Below are 21,468 nucleotides of genomic sequence, written 5' to 3'. Positions count from 1 at the left end.
AGGTTTGATTATTTGTGAGATTAAAAATCTTTAGATTTTAACATAATCACTTACAGCATTGACATGAATATTCATGAGTGATATGCAGATTTCACCAGCATAAGACTATAGGGCATTGCAATGTGGGTCAATGACATCCCAGATCTAATCTGATAGAGGAGATACCGTATATTTGTACTACAAATTGTCTGAAGACAAATCCAAAGCCCTTATGTAAGAAGTGATTCTCACTGATTACACTTCCACCCCTGAGCTGACAGGTTAAATTATATATAAGAAAACACACATCTTTGGGGCAGTTTTTTTTACTTAAATTCATATACAGGGTGGTCAAAAAGTAGGTGGACAGTATGTGTAATAGGGTTATCAAACACGGTGTGAAGTGAAACTGACTCAGTTGCCCTTAGCAACCAATCAGATTCCTCCTTTCATTTTCCAAAGAGTCTGTGAAGAATGAAAAGTGGAATCTGATTGGTTGCTAAGGGCAACTGAGTCAGTTTCACTTTATATCATGTTTGATAACCCTATTACACATACTGTCCACTTACTTTTGGACCACCCTGTGTATTTTTGGGTAAAAAGTCATGTTTTTAATTGGTTTTCATTGAAAATTTATTTGCACTTTATAATGCTTACTGAAAAGTGAGTTAACTGAGGATCTAATCAGTGAGCTCCTTCTGGTGGAAGAGTTTACAACTCTGATCTTCTTACTTCTCTCCAAACACAAAGTCAAATTCATCTTTCATGTGGTCAAAAATCTGAGGAGCTCAGAAGAAGGGAGATAAGAGAAACTTCATCATCAGAAGGAGCTTACTGACAGCATCTGGGATAAAGTGGACTTCTCATCTTGTATATTTATGGTTTATCCATATCTGCCAAAAATATATAATAGATGTCAGGGAACAGGACATGCGCCCCCTGCAGAGAAGGATTCCCATTCAGTGGGACCTCCTCCATCCATCACTCCGAGAGCTCTGACCTTTAGGCTATGACCGCACTTTGCGTTGTGCTACTTGCAGTTCTAAACGCACGTTTTTGCCTTAATTGATTTAGCCAAAGTTGCCTTTTCCAGAAATTTAGCGCTAAAAACGCACGCGTATTTACTGCGTTTTAGATGCGTTTTCAGCGCTTTTTACATGCTTTTTCACCTGCGCTAAATAAAGATTAAATAGTCAAACAGAATGAAAAAAGAGAAAAAAAAGGAAAACATATAATTTTGGAATTAATAAAGAAAATACCGTTATATTTCATGAAATTATAGCGGTTTTATAATATTTAATGCTAAAATAGCAATAAAATCATAATTTTCTTTAATTTAATTGTCCGACTATGTGTGTGTAAAGAGACATATTATTCCATTAATTTAATGTCAGAAAAGCATGCGTTTTTGAAGTACAAAACGCATGTTTTCTGCACCTAAAAAGCAGGTAAAACGCAGGAAATTTGAAGTTTCTTGGTTTTTGCCATTTCTCATTGACTTCAATGTTAGCAAAACGAACCCAAAATGGCAAAAACAATTGACATGCTGCTTCTTTGAACGCATGGTTTTTGCCACAAAATATGCAAATTAAACACAGCGTTTTAAAACGCAAAGTCCTGTCTAGAAATCAACCTTTTCCATAGACTATTATGGAAAAGCAAAACGCATGCCTTTTGGCATGAAAACGCTGCGGAAACGCAGGTAAAAACGCAAAGTGCGGTCATACCCTTAGATACCCCTGGCTCCATTGATGGGACCCATATCTGTGTGAATATGTTCTAAATGTATGAGATGGGAATATGCCTTTAAATTGTGCCGCCTGCAAGAGACAGTGCAACACAGGGGCTACAAAAGGCAAACGGTGCAACAGTTTTAATGAAAACCAAAAAAGTAAAAATGTAAAAAAGACAGAAATACATGCATTTAAGAAGAAAAAAAGACTCTACAGTGTCCATATTCTTCAGGCTGTGTGCCCATGGTGAGTTTAGTGATTATTTTTATGATACGTATTTTTGCTGCATCGAAAAAAGCAGCTATAAAACATGACATTCCAAAAAAAGACAAAAACGTAGCATCAAAAACGCCGTACAAAATGCAATGAAGAAATGCAGGTAACTTCATGGTGGGAACGCAGCCTTAAGAAAACAGAGTGAAATGAATGTCTGGGAGCATGACGAGCATTTCTGACGTTCGTACACCAGATATTTTTGGAACATACGTGGCACACAACACACTGAACAGGTTCTACAGAAGAGAGCTCCTGGGTCACCTGTATTGTGCAAGCAGAGAAAATTAAACATGGCGGGATCTACAAACTGTTACCTTAAAATAGTCCTCTAAGACCCTGCGGGTCCCGAGGTCCAGCCCTTCAGTAAGTAACAGGTCTGCAGCAATTACATAGAATTATGGAGCGTTCACTATGGACATGAGCTAATGCGACCCAGAAATCGAAGGAATAAAACTGTCTCTCTAGCGCCACCTGTAGGTAGCTAACCTATAAGTCAGTGTCTGAGCCATTCACAAGCCTTGAAACGAGACGGCCCTGTGCGCACACCGCGTTTTTACCAGCGTTTTTGCTGCAGAAATTTCTTGAGAAAATGGTTGTAACCTTTCTGCAGACATTCCCAGCAAAACCTACGGAAAAAAATAGCTGTGCGCACACTGCGTTTTTTTCTCAAGAAAATTCTTTCTGCAGAATTTCTTGAGAAAAAGAATGTGCATGTCGCTTCTTTTCTGCAGGTACCTGCGCTTTTTGCCATAGATAATGGTAAAATAAGGGACCAACCTGCGGAAAAAACGCATCAAAAACAAATAAAAAGCGCATGCGTTATTGGTGCGATTTTTTTAATGCAGGTGCGCTAATCTTTCACTCTCAAGAAATTTCTTGAGAAATTTCTTGAGAAAAATCTTTTTTCTAGTGCGCACAGGGCCTAAAGGCAAACTCACACTGTGATAAACCACTGCTGACCAGCAAAATGTCCTTACAGGCAGAGCACGCTGTAGAATGATCTGTCATAGATTGTTCAGGCGACCATTGTTCTCCCGTCCTGTCTACATAGTATGATTTGCTGCCATGTCTCTTACCTCATGTGCAGGGCATTGCAAAACATTAGGTATCCATGATTATGACCACTAACAACTAACTGTCACTATATGAGTGGTCGTAGCCATGGATACCTAAGATCCTGCAATGCCCTGCACATGAGGGAAGAGAAAAAGTGAATCAGGAGAACTATACTTCATTTCTAATTTGGGATATTTTCTAATTTGCTTATTATTACATCTACTACATATTAGGATAAGGTCTTGGAGATGGGAATAACCCTTTAAGTCGTTAGCAATATCTGTAATCTCATTGTTGTATATTTAGAAATTCAGCATTTCCTTACATTTTATACACGGGTCTAATATTATATGCATTTGCCTGCAGATTGGAATGGATACATTGTTAATAACAGTAATAACCACTACATGATGCCATAGTCTGATCTATACATAGTTACTCTCACAGTCAGCATCCTTCCCTTTGCCAGACACAGCTAAGGCGTCTCACAGTTGTGACTTTCACAAATACAACTGGATTGTGGTCATTTTTAGCGTTTCAGTGCCAGAGCTAAACACAGTGGTGCAATTCTTCAGCCCCTATATTTGTCAATTAAGTTTCCTTGAGAACATAAAAATAGATCACAATAATAAAAAAAAAGAGAGTGCAGTGCATAAACTACAGTGCCGCTAATAGAAACATATCAAAATTGTGGAACTCATTGCACCCATTCGAAAACCGAGAGGTCTAATGTGCACTATAAAATCTGAGCGAAGGCGACCACTCCTCGTGATGGGAGTATCATCCTGGAAGAGCATCATTACATGATATGCTGCATTTCATATGGCTTATCAAAACTGAAGTGGTAATGTGTATACTCCAGATACAAGTCATCCTTCATACATTCTGTACCTGCAGCATACGCTCGTGTATACGATCAGTGCCTGCATTAGATGCATGGATGTGAGCGGAAACCTCTCAGCACGTTCCACAGAAGATATTTAGGGAAATAAATACAGTTTGTCCCTTGGTTTTCCTTTTTTTCCCCGGCAGCTTCAAAGGCAAGTGTTAAAAAAAATGTCCAATTAGCTGCAATATAAATGAGTCAATCTAGTGCAAAACATAAAAAATGAGCATGAACCCGGCTTTACACTTTGGATTGCCTCTCGTCAGACCACTCCTGCTTAGTGTTCTGCAGCGCTTGGGTTTTCTTCTCATCCACTTGTACGTAGTCAACTCGCTGCTCCTCAGACAAGAAAGGTTTCTGTGGTCAACAAGAAACTTTGTCAGATACTAATAAACAATGTCATACTTGTATAATGTACAAGAGACTAAACGTTTAGTGCAGAAATCATTTACAAAAAAAGATAAAAAGGGGTTTTCCATCTATACCTTTTTTTTTTTGTTTAACTCAATGGGGGCACTGTAGATAAATATAATAAATCCAACTATGCTAATCAACTCCTCCTCTCTGCCACAGCTACCGGACTTGGTTGACAAGCTGCAGTGGTGATGTCATCGTGACTGCTGCACACCTGACCATTCTCTAACTCAGTGATTGGCTACAGTGGTCACATGCGCTCTAGTCATGACATCACTGCTGCAGCCAGGCTGAAGACACTGGGGCAGGTTCATCGCAGCATCCCATACTAGACTCTGACGTTAGTAGGCACGGATTGCTAGACTTCCTCCTTTTTGCCCATTTTTTTACTCCCACAGTACTATGTGTTTCTAGTTTACGTATTCATTTATTGAACTTCTATATTGATATACATTGTTTTTGCTCTACCGGCTTTTGGACGAATCGACTTCCTTTTCATGTTTGATACTGCCAAAAGTGGGGGAAGTGAAGCCGGCGCTGATTGGGTGCAGAGCTTGCGTAACATAGCAACATCTTGTGAGCCAAGGGGGAGCGTGTGCCGACACCGCTGCAGCGGCGCCGGCACCAGAGGTGGGTATAAGTATTAAAATAATAACAGGGGAAAACATGGTGATTGAGAAAGGGTCATCCAAGTATTGGACAACCTCTTTAAAGGAAACCTGTCACCAGATTTGGGGCCTATAAGCTGCGGCCAGCACCAGTGGGCTCTTATATACAGCATTCTAACATGCCGTATGTAAGAGCCCAGGCCGCTATGTAGAACATAAAAAACGAAGGGCGCATAACAGTCGGATGGGTGGCACCGTTCTTTGGGACCGGCGCCTCCCCTTTCGGCCATCTTGGTCTTCCTTCTTCTGAAGCGGAGGTGCATGACGCGTGTACAATAGTAATATATACAAGGCACTCCTGAATTCAGTAAATTGATGATTTTTTATTTATCTGCTAGCATTCCAAATACTGCCTTCATCTCAGGTGCTAGTTACTGATGAAGGCCATGTTTGGGCCACAACGTCTTGACTTGACTATACTGAGTATGAAAAAAATAAAAAATCATCAATTTACTGAATTCAGGAGTGCCTTGTATATATTACTACTGTATATGGTCTGGAAACCTACCTGAGCACCCTGGTAACTAGAAATTCGGTAGAAGTGCCTTATCCTTTTGAACATGACGCGTGTACGTCATACACACGCGTCGACATTGAGGTCCTGCGCAGGCGCACTTTGATCTGCCCTGCTCAGGGCAGATCAAAGTATTCTAGTGCGCCTGCACAGGACCTCAATGCCGGCACGTGTGTATGACATAGGACGCATCATGCATTGCGGCTTCAGAAGAAGGAAGACCAAGATGGCTGAAAGATAGGCGCCTGTCCCAAAGAACGGTGCCACCCATCCGACTGTTGTGCACCGGAGCAACCTTCTAGGTAAGTATTATAAAGTGTTTTTTATGCTCTACACAGAGGCCTGGGCTCTTAGAGACAGCATGTTAGAATGCTGCATATAAGAGCTCACTGTTGGTGGCCGCAGCTTATAGTCACCAAATCTGGTGAATAGGTTCCCTTTAAGGGCACTGGGAAAATGTGTTTGTTAAGCAAAATACGCACCCTCTGGCAGAATTATGCACCTGCCGCAAAAAAAAACGCACCAAAATCCACATGAGGTTTTGATGTGGATTTTCTGCAATTTTGTACCTGCAGTTTTAGCCATTTATCAATGGCAAAACTGCAGGTACCTGCAGAAAAGAAGTAACATGCTACTTCTTTTTGCTGCAGAAATTCTGAAGCAAAACCTGTAATGAAAAAAAAAAACGCAGTGTGCGAACACCATTTTGGATTTCTCATAGATTTTGCTGGGGAAGGACTGCATGAACTTTATGAACAAAAACCGCACCTTTTCTGCAGCAAAAACCGAGGCAAATCTGCTGCAAAAAAACACAGTATGCGCACAGGGCCTTACACTCCTATTAGAGAGGTGAATCCTTGCTAAGGTATTATGTCCTGGTTTTGACCATGGATACTTGGCAATGATTTCATATTGTCAGGAAAGAATGTTCCCATTGTTTATTCTGAATGGCTAATAATGTGGACGTCCTTTGATGGTTCAGACAGACTCATTTAAAATGTATTTTATAAACTGATCATAATCATAGAACTGCAGAATTCGCTGATGCATTTGGGTTACGAAGCCTGATAGACCCAAAGGCTCCGGGTAACAAAAAAGGACAAGAATATTATAATTGGCACATGGTAATCAGGGGTCTTATTATAGAGGAGTTAGGGGCTTTAAGTTACATCTGTGAAACAATTCATCCTATTACAGAAAAAGAAGATTTGCAATTTCTGAAAACAGCGAGCTAAAATAGATTAATGGGAATATTTCCATGGTCAATGTCCAAGAGATCTTTACACATGGGGTCTCCTATTACAAATTACTGTAGATATCTTACCTTCTGTACAGGAGATGGAGATGCAGAGTTAAAGTCTAATGCCAGATAATCAAGATTGAACTTCCTAGGCCACGGGAAACTGCCACTGCTGGGCGATACCCCTTGTCTCTGCTCCTTTAGGAAATGAAAATATACTTTAAGGGGTTGTCCAGTTAACAAAACTCACTTTCATACACCCTACTAGGAAAATGTGACTTAAAGTGAACCTGTCAGGTCCAATATGCACCCAGAACCATGAGCAGTTCTGGGTGCATATTGCTAATCCCTGCCTAACTGTCCCTGTAGACAGTAGCATAGATAAAGAGATCTTTAGAAAAAGTATTTGCAAAGATCCTTTATAATATGCTAATGAGCGAGGGGACTAGTCCCCTGGGCGTTAGTTCCCTGGCTAGTTGGCTCCATTAGCATGTTAGTATGCCCCTGTGGGCGTGCTATCATGCTAATGAATGTGCAGCGTCACAGGGTGATCTCACTCACCTCTCTAGTGCCATCGCTGCCCGACGCTGGATTTCGGCTCAGTGTGCATTACCCCGGCGTTTCGATCATGTGCACTACTTCAGTTTGAAGCCAGGGCGCGTACACCCAGCTTCATTGTTCGCATGACCCAAACTCCGGGTCATGTGCACTGAGCCGAAATCTAGCGTCAGCGATGGAAGCGGAGAGGTGAGTGCGAACAACCTCTGACGCTGCACATTCATTAGCATGTTAGTACACCCGCAGGGGCGTGCTAACATACTAATGGGACTGACTAGCAAGTGAAGTAACGCCCATGGGACTAGTTCCCGAGCTCATTAGCACACGACAAAAGATTTTTAGAAACATTTTTTCTAAAGATCTCTATCTGTGATAGCGTATACAGGGACGGTTAGGCAGGGATTAGCAATATGCACCCAGAAGTGCTCGTAGTTCTGGGTGCATATTGGACCTGACAAATTCCCTTTAAAGGAAAAAAAGTCATATCCAAAAATGCGATTTACCTACAGATATGGGAGTAATCTGCAGGTAAATAGCATATAAATCACACCCGTTTGGCTTAAATGGAGCAGCAGCTACAGAGAGAACATGAACTTTTATTCTCCCTGTAGCTGCTTGATTCCAGTCATAGAGGCAGTCCAGGGAGCGGCTACAGTCAATGCTCATTATAAAGGGAGCGTGCTGTAAATACTCCCCAGCATGTTGATTGACAGCCAGCTCTGCACACACAAACATATATGGAAAGAAACGAGCTATCAGAGGTTATGTTCTAAGAAGTAGTAATCGCCATATGCCAAACTACGTCTCAGTTCACATTAATATAGTGCTGTCCATTGAGCACTATGTCAGATTTTCTGTCAAAATTGCAAAAAAAATGATATCCTGATGGAACCCGATAGAGCTGTTCACTTGAATAAAGCTGACGGAGTCACTGTGGACACTGTCTGGCCGCCATCTTGGCATTGCCGTTTGTGCATTTTACTAGGAAGCATTGTTGCTGTCGGATTTATATTTAAACTTTAGTTTACTGTTACTATTAAAAAAACACGTTGAGGTCAGTCCACTTCCTCTGAATTTACCGAAAAAGATTCTAAGTGCAGGTTGATGGATTAAAATACATTTCCAGTTCCACCCTGCAGAATAAACCAGTGCTAAGTACAGGTAAAAAGTAGATAATATGTGGCGGCCACTGGTGTGTCTGTGACATCTATGGAGCCAGGAGCTCTCTGTGGTGTCCATTGTATAGAGGCAATGGCTTCCTCACCTCTAGCACTGATGATGTCGGGCTTTCAGTCTATTTTTGCTCTTTTTCATACAAGCCCGTAGCACTTTTCATGGCAGTACACTGATAGCTACATTTAGTTAGTAATATCCGCTTTGCTCATTTGATCAGAATGTATATCTCCATGTTAATGCTTTTCTGACATAACATACTATTTCGAGATCTAAGCTATAATTATGGCAGACAGATGGTGAATACTAAACGCAGCAGGATTTTAATCAGGCCATTACAGGAAAAAAAATAACACAAATCTTTAATTTATATGGTATGCATATTCAGTGAAAACCAAATGCACATGCAGATGGCCGTCAACCATGCTATTTCCAAGTGCCACATTCATAAGGCCACACTATATGCCAGCAAATTCCCTAACTTTACAGTTTGGGGCACAATTATTAATACGGTCTTAAATTTAGACAACTTGGAATAAGACTGGGCACATTTTTACAGTAACTCATGTTGACTCTTAAAGGGGTTGTCCACTCCTTTAACATTAATGGCCTATCCTTAGAATAGGTCATTCATGTCTGATCGGCCAGGGTCCTACACCCCGCACCCCCACCGATCAGCTTTTCTCAGTTATAACGGGAGCTGCAGGCAGCCAGAAATATCAGCTCCGGAGTTGCCCCATCTTCTGATAACGGCCGGGTACTGCACATCCACCTCCTATTGATTTAAATGGGAGGCCAATGTGCAGTAAACATCCATGGCCGATATCAGTTGATGGGGCAGCTCTGGAACTGAGCATTTCCCGCCACCTGTTGCCTCCGGTGGTACCAAGAACAGCGGATCACCCTGGTGCCGTGCAATTAGACATTGATGACCTAAGGATAGGCCATCAATGTAAAGGTAGTGGACAACTGCTTTGAATTTAGTGCTGCTTTAGAGACTTGTTTAAAGGGGTTGTCCAGTATAAATTCACAAGTCTGCAGTCACTCTACTTGTATGTATTACATTGTGACTGCAGACGTATGAATGCTCACATCGCAGGCACTGTGCACTGTGAGGATTCTCCGGTTTTACGGCTTGGAACGGCCAAGATCCAACTAGAGAGGCCCAATACTCTTGCATTGAGTGAGGCTGCGCCCATCTAGTCGATGGCCACATGTCCGCTGTTCCCCACTCTGAAACCAGCAAATCCTCATAGAGCACAGTGCCTCTGATGTGAGGATTCACAAGTCTGCAGTCACATGGAGTGACACATAGAAGGACTGTAGACTTATGGATTTAGACCAGACAACCTCTTTAAACTGTAACGTCTCATGGATGACTTCCTTTAGACCATTTTTTGTGCCTAAATTTCAGTGCAATATTACAAATCCTAACACCCCCGCTTTCCAGATAAGTGGCCTTTCCAGCTAGACCATGCCTCCTTGTCAAGTGAGTGCAAAACGTATGTACAGGCAGTTTCATTATCTTACAACTACCTATTAGGCAATTCCTTAATGTTTTTGGTTCATAATATGCATTTGGTATTGCGTATAAATGAGGGATAAAGGAACAGCACCCTACTACCAAGTTTGCTATAGTTTTGCTATTTAATCTAAGAGCAGCATAATGTAAGCTCTGAGACCCTGATTCCAGGGATGTATCACTACGCTGTGTGTTGTTATTTAAATAAAATCATTGTTTTAGCAGCAAGAGATTATCACTACAGTCATCTCCTACCATGTAGTCTTCCTGCTCTGTGTAACTCCACCCCCACCACTGATTAGCAGCTTTTTGATTAGCAGTGTACACATAAAGCTGCCAATCAGTGGTGTGGGCGGGGTTATACACAGCTCAGTATTCAAAGAACGGAGAGATCTGCAGCTGATAAAACAGTGATTGTACCAAAACTGCTGCAACCAGTATACTAAGGGGTACTTTGCACGCTGCGACATCACAAGCCGATGCTGCGATGTCGAGTGCGATAGTCCCCGCCCCCGTCGCAGCAGCAATATCTTGTGATTGCTGGCGTAGCGAACATTATCGCTACGCCAGCTTCACATGCACTTACCTGTCCTGCGACGTCGCTCTGGCCGGCGATCCGCCTCCTTCCTAAGGGGGCGGGTCGTGCGGAGTCACAGCGACATCACACGGCAGGCGGCCAATAGCATCGGAGGGGCGGAGATTAGCAGGATGTAAACATCCCGCCCACCTTCTTCCTTCCGCATTGCAGCCGGGACGCAGGTAGGAGATGTTCCTCGCTCCTGTGGCTTCACACACAGCGATGTGTGCTGCCGCAGGAACGAGGAACTACATCGTACCTGTCTCTGCACCAGCATTATGGAAATGTCGGACCCTACACAGATGATACGATAACGACGCTTTTGCGCTTGTTAATCGTATCAAAAAGGATTTGCACACTACGATATCGACTGCGACGCCGGATGTGCGTCACTTTCGATTTGACCCCACCGACATCGCACCTGCGATGTCGCAGCGTGCAAAGTACCCCTAAGTGATATATTGGTGGAATCAGGGTCTCTGCTCCTACATCATGCTTCTCCCAGATTACATAGCAAAAACCTGGTGACAGGTTCCCTTAATGCCCCAACCAAAGCTAGCCGAAATGTACTATATTATGCATGTATTGTTTTTTTGTATCTATGTACAATAGCTATGGATGTCTGCACTTCAGATAACAGAGCCGGTGCAGACGTAAGACATTTACCATTGGAATATAGCTCTCCTCCTCTTCTCCTGAGACAGAACTGGCAAAGATATTTGCTGAGCTAATACCGTCACTTTCTGGGGAGATAAAGCTGGTCCGATTGCTAGGAAAGAAAACATGGAAGAGGTCAGACAAGCATGTTACAGATGCTCTGAAACGCAGCCAACTCCTGACATTGCACATATGTCCCATAAACATGACCTACTACTTTTGTTGCTTCTAAGAATAACACTTCCTCTGGTGGGTGATCTGTGGCACGCAGGGCTCCGTCTTCACCCAGATAGGCATGTCAATGGCAATCGGTGCCCATCCACCGAGACAAGCGAGCTGGTGGGGACTGTCCACCCGCTACAGAGCCCGCAGACGTGATTGTCTGTCTAGAGCCGGCGAGCAGCTGTGTCCTCATGTAATATTTATTTGCTTCTCATCCAAGGGCCGGGTCTGATTCATACCTTAGCCTATTTCTCTTCTCTTTGTCATATTTGCTTTACGAGACACTGGAGGCTGTTTTACTGAGCTGATCATTTTCCTGCCAATGTTTAGGTTTGCAGCTGTGCTGAAAACTGACGCACGAGATTGTGTGATCTGATGTTTACAAAGCACTAAAACACCATAAATATTAGTGTCGCCTATAAGGGAGTAAGAACAGGAGCCCCGATCGGCCAAGCTGTCCCAGAGATGGGTGCGGCTGTAATTGGCCTTTGATGGCTAAGGGGAATCCTACTAAATATGATGTTACTTTCTTAATGCCAAGGTTAGAGCTATGATCACACCACCACAAGAGAAATGGAGCTAGCTAATAGGAGGCTTGAAACTGTAAATGTGTGTCTGTGCTAAAGATGATAGAACATGTTTATAGGCTGAAATGAAGACATAAACCATTATATATTGTGCATCATCTGCATTTAAAGGGATCCTGTCACCTCGAAAAGTGTATTTACCTGTAGATATAGGGTTAATCTGCGTGTCAATAGCATTATAATGCTGCCTGGCCACCGTACTGAAAGCCACCAAGAGAAAATTATCTTATTTCCTACTAGGAGTCTCCGGCTTTCAGTCATGTGGTCATGCACAGAGCCTCTAAAGTAAACGCTCACTACACGGCAGCTGTGACAGCATCTGGGCACTTTGACAGCCAACACTGCAGTGCATCTGTGGAAAGCATGCTGTCAATCAAAGTGTCGGGTCGTGCTAAGAGCCGCCGCTCACAGGCAGCATTTTGAACCTGAAGACTAACTATATATTTGCACACTGGTGGTGTCACGGCCGGGGACAGATGCTACACCGGCCATATAGGACAACACAAAGGAAAGTGGTAAGGAATGCCCTTTTGCTAAGGAAAGGGGGGAAGTAGTGACCCCTGATAACAACCTGCAGCTCTCCCTCACCAGCCCTATACATGTTAAGCACCTGTCGCCGAGCAGGAATACCTCAGCCCTAGGCAAACCCTCAGCTGGGCCCTCAGTAGGGATGGAGGACATGAGCTCTTTGTCAACACCACTATCACTAAAGGACAACACTGGGGAACAATACAGGGGAAACACAAATGTAATCACCAGAGCCCTGGTAGATAGCAAATACAGCACTTATCTGAGCTGTAGCAACCACAGAAGTTTGGAGCAACAGAAGACGACCTCTCCTGAGCTCAGCAAGGAACAAACTATAAACCGCACCCAAATCCTCCCAGAGTGAGGTTTAGGGTGCCCTCACACGAGCGTATAACTCGCATGAGTATCGGAACGCATCACCCGGCGCGGCTAGCTTCTCTGCTGACAGGAGCAGCTCAGCTGCATGTATTTCTATGCGGCTGACATGCTCCTGTCCGGAGAGTGTGCGGCCGCACCGAGTGATGCGTTCCGATACTCATGCGAGTTATACGCTCGTGTGAGGGTACCCTTATAAAGGAAGCCAGAGGCTGGCAACTGAGAGGAAAAACTGACAGTTTCCAGGTTCCTAGACTCCGCTGCCTCAGAAACAGGGAACTGTCAGATAACAAAACGTGCTGCCAATCTCTGAGATTTTCTAACACTCGCTGCCACTGGTGTTATGATCCGGAACCATGGAAGACCACCATAAATCATTGGTAAAAGGTGACAAGAGCATTGGCAACTAATGTGGCCGCCATCCCCTTACTAACCATCAACACTAGAAGTAGCCGAGGGGTGAACTAACATCCTGTGCACCGCGAACTCAGCCGGAGAACTAGCTATCCTAAAGGAAGGAAAGATGAATAACTCTCTGCCTCAAAAAATAGATAAAGAATAGCAAGCCCCCCACATTCAAAGACTGCGGTGATATAGGAAAACACAATACATAGATAGATGATAGGATTAGCAAAAGGTGAGGACCTACTGACTAAATAGGACAGGATAGGAAAGGGACTGATGGTGACCAGAGAAAAACCCTGCAAAAATCCAAAAACCTGATAGTACAAAAAGCCCTCAAATCGCTAGATCTGAACTCCGTCCTATACCAGGCGCTCTTGTCAAACCAATGAACAGAAAGCAGGAACCATTACAAATTCAAGAAGCTACAAACACATGGACTAATAGGAGCAATACTCCAAACATAGCTGCAGGGAGCTTCCCAGATAAGCAACTGAGAGGGAAGATCCCTGCATGCAAATAAACTAACAAGAACCACAGTAAATGACAAACTCAGATAAGAGCAAAAAGAACCAAAGAACAAATAAAGAGCCAAGTACTTATCTGGGGTAGATGTGGTCTGGAGCAGGATGAAGCAGGCTGGTGAACAAAACACAACTGACATCCGGCATAGCCTGCTAGCAGACCAGGGTTTAAATAGGCAGAGCGTTAGCAATGTTAACGCCCATTGCTCAACACACCTGGTCTCTGTCCAAACCATTCCTGGCCACAAAAGGGAGCCTCACAGCAGCAAAAGCATAACTGACATTCACAACACACTGGATTGTCAAACGGACATGACACATCCGTGACAGGTGGACACAGACAGAAAAGGGCGCCTGTATGTGAAGGTAAATTGCATTTTTTAAGGTGACATGCTCTCTTTAGAATGAATGCATAGTAATTCTTTAAAAGTACAAAAACTTTATTAATTACAGAATCACAAATATAAAACAGGAAAAAACCCTCAAAATGGAGCGCATCATCCCCAGTTTATAACCCTCAGAATAAACATACAAGGATACATCCTCAGATATAAGTCATTATATATAGCCGCGGCTGGCTGATAACAGAGACAACAGAAGTCTATTAAGCTGGTGTCACACATAACGACGACGACAACGACGTCGCTGCTACGTCACCATTTTCTGTGACGTTGCAGCGACGTCCCGTCGCTGTCGCTGTGTGTGACATCCAGCAACGACCTGGCCCCTGCTGTGAGGTCGCCGGTCGTTGCTGAATGTCCAGCTTCATTTTTTGGTCGTCACTCTCCCGCTGTGACACACACATCGCTGTGTGTGACAGCGAGAGAGCGACGAAATGAAGCGATCAGGAGCCGGCACTGGCAGCTGCGGTAAGCTGTAACCAGCGTAAACATCGGGTAACCAAGGGAAGACCTTTCCCTGGTTACCCGATGTTTACGCTGGTTACCAGCCTCCGCTCTTGCTGCCAGTGCCGGCTCCTGCACTGTGACATGTGGCTGCAGTATGCATCGGGTAATTAACCCGATGTATACTGTAGCAAGGAGAGCAAGGAGCCAGCGCTAAGCAGTGCGCGCGGCTCCCTGCTCTCTGCACTGACATGTAGCTGCAGCACACATCGGGTTAATTAACCCGATGTGTGCTGCAGGAGAGCAAGGAGCCAGCGCTAAGCGCGGCTCCCTGCTCTCTGAACTGTGACATGTAGCTGCAGCACACATCGGGTTAATTAACCCGATGTGTGCTGCAGGAGAGCAAGGAGCCAGCGCTAAGCGCGGCTCCCTGCTCTCTGAACATGTAGCACAGCGACCTTATGATCGCTGCTTCTGCTGTGTTTGACAGCTAAGCAGCGATCATAACAGCGACTTACAAGGTCGCTGTTACGTCACCGAAAATGGTGACGTAACAGCGACGTCGTTGTCGCTGTCGTTTAGTGTGACACCAGCTTTAGTCTCCTCAGGCATATATAAGCCAATTTAGCATATCACTGCTATATCAGCCAGCAGATGGCAAGATAATTGAAAATGAATGCTTAGGTGCTGCTATTTCTAAGAAAGTTCTAAGTATAAGTCATTATATATAGCCACGGCTGGCTGATAACAGAGACAACAGAAGTCTATTAGTCTCCTCAGGCATATATAAGCCAATTTAGCATATCACTGCTATATCAGCCAGCAGATGGCAAGATAATTGAAAATGAATGCTTAAGGCCCCGTCACACTAAGCAACATCGCTAGCAACATCGCTGCTAACGAACAACTTTTGTGACGTTGCTAGCGATGTTGCTGTGTGTGACATCCAGCAACAACATGGCCCCTGCTGTGAGGTTGTTGGTTGTTGCTGAATGTCCTGGGCCATTTTTTAGTTGTTGCTGTCCCGCTGTGAAGCACAGATCGCTGTGTGTGACAGCGAGACAGCAACAACTGAATGTGCAGGCAGCAGGAGCCGGCTTCTGCGGAGGCTGGTAACCACGGTAAACATTGGGTAACCAAGAAGCCCTGTCCTTGGTTACCCGATATTTACCTTTGTTACCAGCCTCCGCCGCTCTCACTGTCAGTGTTGGCTCCTGCTCTGTGCACATGTAGCTGCAGGACACATCGGGTTAATTAACCCGATGTATGCTGTAGCTAGGAGAGCAAGGAGCCAGCGCTAAGCATTGAGCGCTGCTCCCTGCTCTGTGCACATTTAGCTACAGCAAACATCGGGTAATTAACCCGATGTGTGCTGTAACTAGGAGAGCAGGGAGCCAGCGCTCAGTGTGCGCTGCTCCCTGCTCTCTGCACGTGTAGCTCCGTGCGGTGGTAACCAAGGTAAATATCGGGTTGGTAACCCGATATTTACCTTAGTTACCAAGCGCAGCATCTTCCACGCGGCGCTGGGGGCTGGTCACTGGTTGCTGGTGAGCTCACCAGCAACTCGTGTAGCGACGCTCCAGCGATCCCTGCCAGGTCAGGTTGCTGGTGGGATCGCTGGAGCGTCGCAGTGTGACATCTCACCAGCAACCTCCTAGCAACTTACCAGCGATCCCTATCGTTGTTGGGATCGCTGGTAAGTTGCTTAGTGTGACTGGACCTTTAGGTGCTGCTATTTCTAAGAAAGTTCAAGATTATAACACCTGCCCATCAGCACCAGATGATGTGTACATTATTAAATAGGCTATGGTCAGTGTGCAAGTAACACACTGGTTTGCACCTGCATAAATCCCCGTGCTGATGAGAAGGTGGTGAAAGAAAAAAAAAAAAAAAAAAACCTCACAAGGCTATTTAACATTCAGCAAGCACCTATGGTTAATCATGAAACACTGTGAGTCATATCTGTTAGTAACTGGCATATCACACAAGCATTCATGGCAAACCACTAGAAGCTACTATTGCATAAATATTTGCATAATACAACCAACGATCATATACCTGGAGAGGAGGGTAAACTGGGCGAGCGCTCCACCACCCCTGACGCCGTTTCGCCTCGCTTCTTTTGAAGAAGCGAGGCGAAACGGCGTCAGGGGTGGTGGAGCGCTCGCCCAGTTTACCCTCCTCTCCAGGTATATGATCGTTGGTTGTATTATGCAAATATTTATGCAATAGTATCTTCTAGTGGTTTGCCATGAATGCTTGTGTGATATGCCAGTTAATCACCTCCAGCAGTGCTGGACAAACCCTCCGGGCTGGAGTTGGACTAGTCACATCTATTCCTATTGCTTCCAGCTAGATCTTTAAAATATATCTTCTTAGAAATCCCAGAGCGATTCAGAGACACATATACCTGGCTGCATTGTACAGATAGGCTGTGACTCACACTGCGTATTATTTGGGCAGCAGAATTCAGATGACAGGTTTTCATTCCTTTTTGGTCCTAGTTTGGACACGTGCTAGGAAAGCTTCCAGTTTACAAAGGTCCAGATTCATCATTTGCAATTTTTCTTAAGTCACTTTTCTATTTTTGCGTAAAGCCAAAAATGTTCTTTATTTTTACAGTATCTTTAACCTGCTTTTTGATATTTTGCGCAACAATAAATGGCGTAAATAAAAAAAAACTCCAGGGTGGGGCTGGAGGGCATTTTTGCAAAATTGTGCTACATTTGATGACCCAGTCTAAACCATCTAGGAAAATCCGGTTGAAAAGTCAGAAAACTAACAATTAGAGACGACTTTAAAAAAGGCTCCAATTAATTCATTTGTTGCAAATCAAAAACTCGCTAAATGAGATGTATTAATGCCAAAAAAACGGTGAAAATGCAATTGTGAATCTGGTGACCTGGTGTTTGGTAAAACCTGTGTACTTTGAGCATATACTGGACCCCTATGCATTAGCAAATGTTTTTGTTGTATGGAATATTTGGGAAAGCTTTAACAATTTGCACAGCGTTAATAAATCCCTGTGACTTACTAAGGCACTGTCCATGTTCTGGTCACTGTAGTATGCTCTCGAATCGTAGACAGATTACGCAGATCCAGGGGTGGTGGACGCACTATGGACACAAAGCAGTTTTGGTTAATTTCTAATAATTTAAATGTGACTTATGCACTAAATCATAAAATATGTTTTCTACTACCCGATGAACGCTCTTTTGCCATTTATAATGCCGTTTGGCAAATTGAATCTTATTATAATGATAAAAACTTCATCCAAACTTTTTCAACAGATAATATTAAATCATTGTGTTCCTGTCTGGACATAGATGTATGCAGCCCCGTATATACAAAAAGGCTGGAGTCTCAAACAGGATTAGATCAGACTATTTTGGATATATAGACCTAGTGTAAACCAACAAGACTATTTTCTGTTTCATGGGCATCAAATGTAACGGTATCTCAATGTTACCTATGTATTTTGTAAAATACCCTATTATTCACATCCAACTGGATCCATTGCTCCAGCTAACAGGGATGTCAGGCTCAAATACATAGAGGGCCAAAGTTAAAAACGTAAACAAAGTAATGGGCCAACCTAGTTGCGAGCCCCACATAGTCCTCCACACAGAATACTGTGCCCACATAGCCATCGATACAGAATAATGGGCACCACATAGCCCTCCATACAGAATAATGGGCCCCACATAGCCCTCCATACAGAATAATGGGCCCCACATAGCCCTCCATACAGAATAATGGGCCCCACATAGCCCTCCATACAGAATAATGGGCCCCACATAGCCCTCCATACAGAATAATGGGCCCCACATAGCCCTCCATACAGAATAATGGGCCCCACATAGCCCTCTATACAGAATAATGGGCCCCACATCGCCCTCCATATAGAATAATGGGCCCCACATAGCCCTCCATACAGAATAATGGGCCCCACATTGCCCTCCATACAGAATAATGGGCCCCACATAGCCCTCCATACAGAATAATGTGCCCCACATAGCCCTCCATACAGAATAATGGGCCCCACATTGCCCTCCATACAGAATAATGGGCCCCACATAGCCCTCCATACAGAATAATGGGCCCCACATAGCCCTCCATACAGAATAATGGGCCCCACATAGCCCTCCATACAGAATAATGGGCCCCACATAGCCCTCCATACAGAATAATGGGCCCCACATAGCCCTCCATACAGAATAATGGGCCCCACATAGCCCTCCATATAGAATACTGATGTGACGTTTTCTCTTTGGCGGTGGAGCCGCTGAAGTTTTCTACGTATAGCTGCTTCTGTACTCTTTTTCCTGAAGCGGCTTTGCTGGCGACTATGCAATTGCTTTCTTCGGCAACCCCACCGGCGTTATTTCTCTTTGCTATCTGCTATAGTCGTGCACATATTACATATTTTAACTGTTTCCTGGTATCTGAACATTGAAGCCATTAACAGAAGTAAAAAAAGACAGAATACGTGCACAGCAATGTTGGTTTAATGTTGCTGTGCACCATGTTCATTTTTTGCAGGGCTTTTGCAGCGCTTTGTAAGGCGGAGAAGAAATTGCGTGCACCTACACCAATGATAAAAGCATTTCCTGAAGCAGTTGCCATAAGAAAATTTTTGACCACCTACAAAAAAGTCTGTGTGCATTGTGATGGGGTTATCACTCCGCTTGCTTCTGGTAGGTAGCACACAGGAACACTTTCATTAAAAGTCCAGCAGGTTTATTGAAGCACACACATATAGACCGCTCTTCATGACCTATACACGGATTTCAAGTCAGTTATCCTCGGGGTACACCCATACAGGATCGGATACACTTCTCCAGTATCCCTGTGGCGCTATGTCTGTCTCCAATAACTGATTCTTGCCAGTATACACACCCCTCTCCAGAGGTACCATTCGGAGGTTTCACAAACCTCCATACACTAAGGGGTACTTTGCACACTACGACATCGCAAGCTGATGCTAGCGATGCCGAGCGCAATAGTCCCCACCCCCGTCGCAGTCTCTTGTGATAGCTGCCGTAGCGAACATTATCGCTACGGCAGCTTCACATGGACTTACCTGCCCTGCGACGTCGCTCAGGCCGGCGACCCACCTCCTTCCTTCACAGCGACGTCACACGGCAGGTGGCCAATAGAAGCGGAGGGGCCCACCTCCTTCCTTACGCATAGCCGGAGATGTTCCTCGCTCCTGCGGCTTCACACACAGCGATGTATGCTGCCGCAGGAACGAGGAACAACATCGTAACATCGGTCCTTCTGAAATTATGGAAATGACCGACGCTACACCGATCATACGATTTTGCCGCTTTTGCGCTCGTTAATCGTATGAAAAACGATTTACACACTCTGATGTCGACAGCGATGCCGGATGTGCGTCACTTTCGATTTGACCCCACCGACATCGCACCTGCGATGTCATAGTGTGCAAAGTACCCCTAAGGGTATGTGCGCACGTTGCTTTTTACCTGCTTTTTACCTGCTTTTTTGCTGCTTTTTCTTCTGCGCTGTTTAATGCCAAAATGGATGTGTTCTTCTATTCAAGCAAAGTCTATGGGAATTTGGGTTTCTTGTTCACACTATGTTGTTCAAAATGCTGCCTTTTTGTGGCAGAACTTTGGTCAAAAACTCAGCTTTGCAGTGCAAAACCCAAATGGCAAAAACAATTGACATGTTGCTTCTTTGAAAAGCTGAGTTTTTGACCAAAGTTCTGCCTCAAAAAGGCAGCATTTTGAACAACATAGTGTGAACAAGAAACCCAAATTCCCATAGACTTTGCTTGAATAGAAGAACACATCCATTTTGGCATTAAACAGCGCAGAAGAAAAAGCAGCAAAAAAGCAGGTAAAAAGCAGGTAAAAAGCAACGTGCGCACATACCCTAACAGCGGTCAGACAAAGCGAACCCTCTCTTCCTTCAAAGGATCCTTTCGAGAGGAGTCACAACCTCTTATCCATGGTCCTTCTCTCACAGGACCCCTTCCTGGAGACATCGCCGGCTCCCCACACTGACCATGTGGTAAACAAACAGTCTCCATCTTAACAGAGGGCAGAGGTGTGTGGATAGCCAGACCTGCTTGTCTCTCCAGCTATCCATAAACTTGGCCCTGGTACGCACCAACAATACTTGTGGCACGATAAGTACTAGAACGGACATCCGTATTTACATCACTTCTGTGATACATACCGGTTGCCATGTTACAGCATATACTGTATCTCTTAGGTTTCTGAGAACACGCGTGTGAACTCTATTAATATAATGCATCTTTAGCAGGATTAATCTGTGCTGCGCCTACTTGACTGATCTGTGAGTATAAATGTTCCTACAGATAATTGCCTGACAACAGTGATCAAAAGAATAAAATGTTTCAAGAAACTACATGGAAAACATCATTAAAGAAGAAAAGCACAATCAGACCTTCTGACTTACTTTTTCGACGCGGTTTGAGGTCTCGATTTATAGGAGGAGGTTCTAGGTCTGCCGGGAGTTCTGGCAAAGGACTTGTAACCTTTGAGTTTACTGACGTCGGGAAGGTGAAAGCCGCAGTTACTGGACTCATTGGTATATAACCATCTGTGCTACTGTCCGACTCAGAAACTGATGGGGAGGCATTAGGGTTCATGGGGACATAGCTATCTTCTGAGCAGTCTGATGTGAAGGAGTAAAGTGGTGTGAACCTTGGCTAAAATACATAAGGGAGGAAGAAGGAAA

The 21,468-nt window shown here is 44.1% G+C and overlaps 1 protein-coding gene across 1 annotated transcript in view; it reads right to left on the bottom strand.

The window, feature by feature from the left end:
* Window positions 1–551: 551 nt before the first annotated feature.
* The window catches only part of GAB3 (GRB2 associated binding protein 3), a 197,053-nt gene continuing 176,136 nt past the window's right edge, over window positions 552–21,468 (bottom strand). Inside the window, exons 6-10 of the mRNA XM_075323918.1 lie at window positions 21,187–21,439; window positions 17,771–17,852; window positions 11,263–11,365; window positions 6,851–6,964; window positions 552–4,287 (exon numbers count right to left, since the gene is read on the bottom strand). Of these exons, the coding sequence (XP_075180033.1) occupies window positions 4,171–4,287; window positions 6,851–6,964; window positions 11,263–11,365; window positions 17,771–17,852; window positions 21,187–21,439 (669 nt within the window). The 3' untranslated portion in view covers window positions 552–4,170. The remainder of the gene's footprint in view (window positions 4,288–6,850; window positions 6,965–11,262; window positions 11,366–17,770; window positions 17,853–21,186; window positions 21,440–21,468) is intronic.

Source organism: Anomaloglossus baeobatrachus, chromosome 9 (genome assembly GCF_048569485.1).
Source record: "Anomaloglossus baeobatrachus isolate aAnoBae1 chromosome 9, aAnoBae1.hap1, whole genome shotgun sequence".
Classification (NCBI taxonomy): Eukaryota; Metazoa; Chordata; class Amphibia; order Anura; family Aromobatidae; genus Anomaloglossus; species Anomaloglossus baeobatrachus.
The sequence above is the reverse complement of the archived record's forward strand: the minus strand, read 5'-3'. Positions and strand labels throughout refer to the sequence as shown.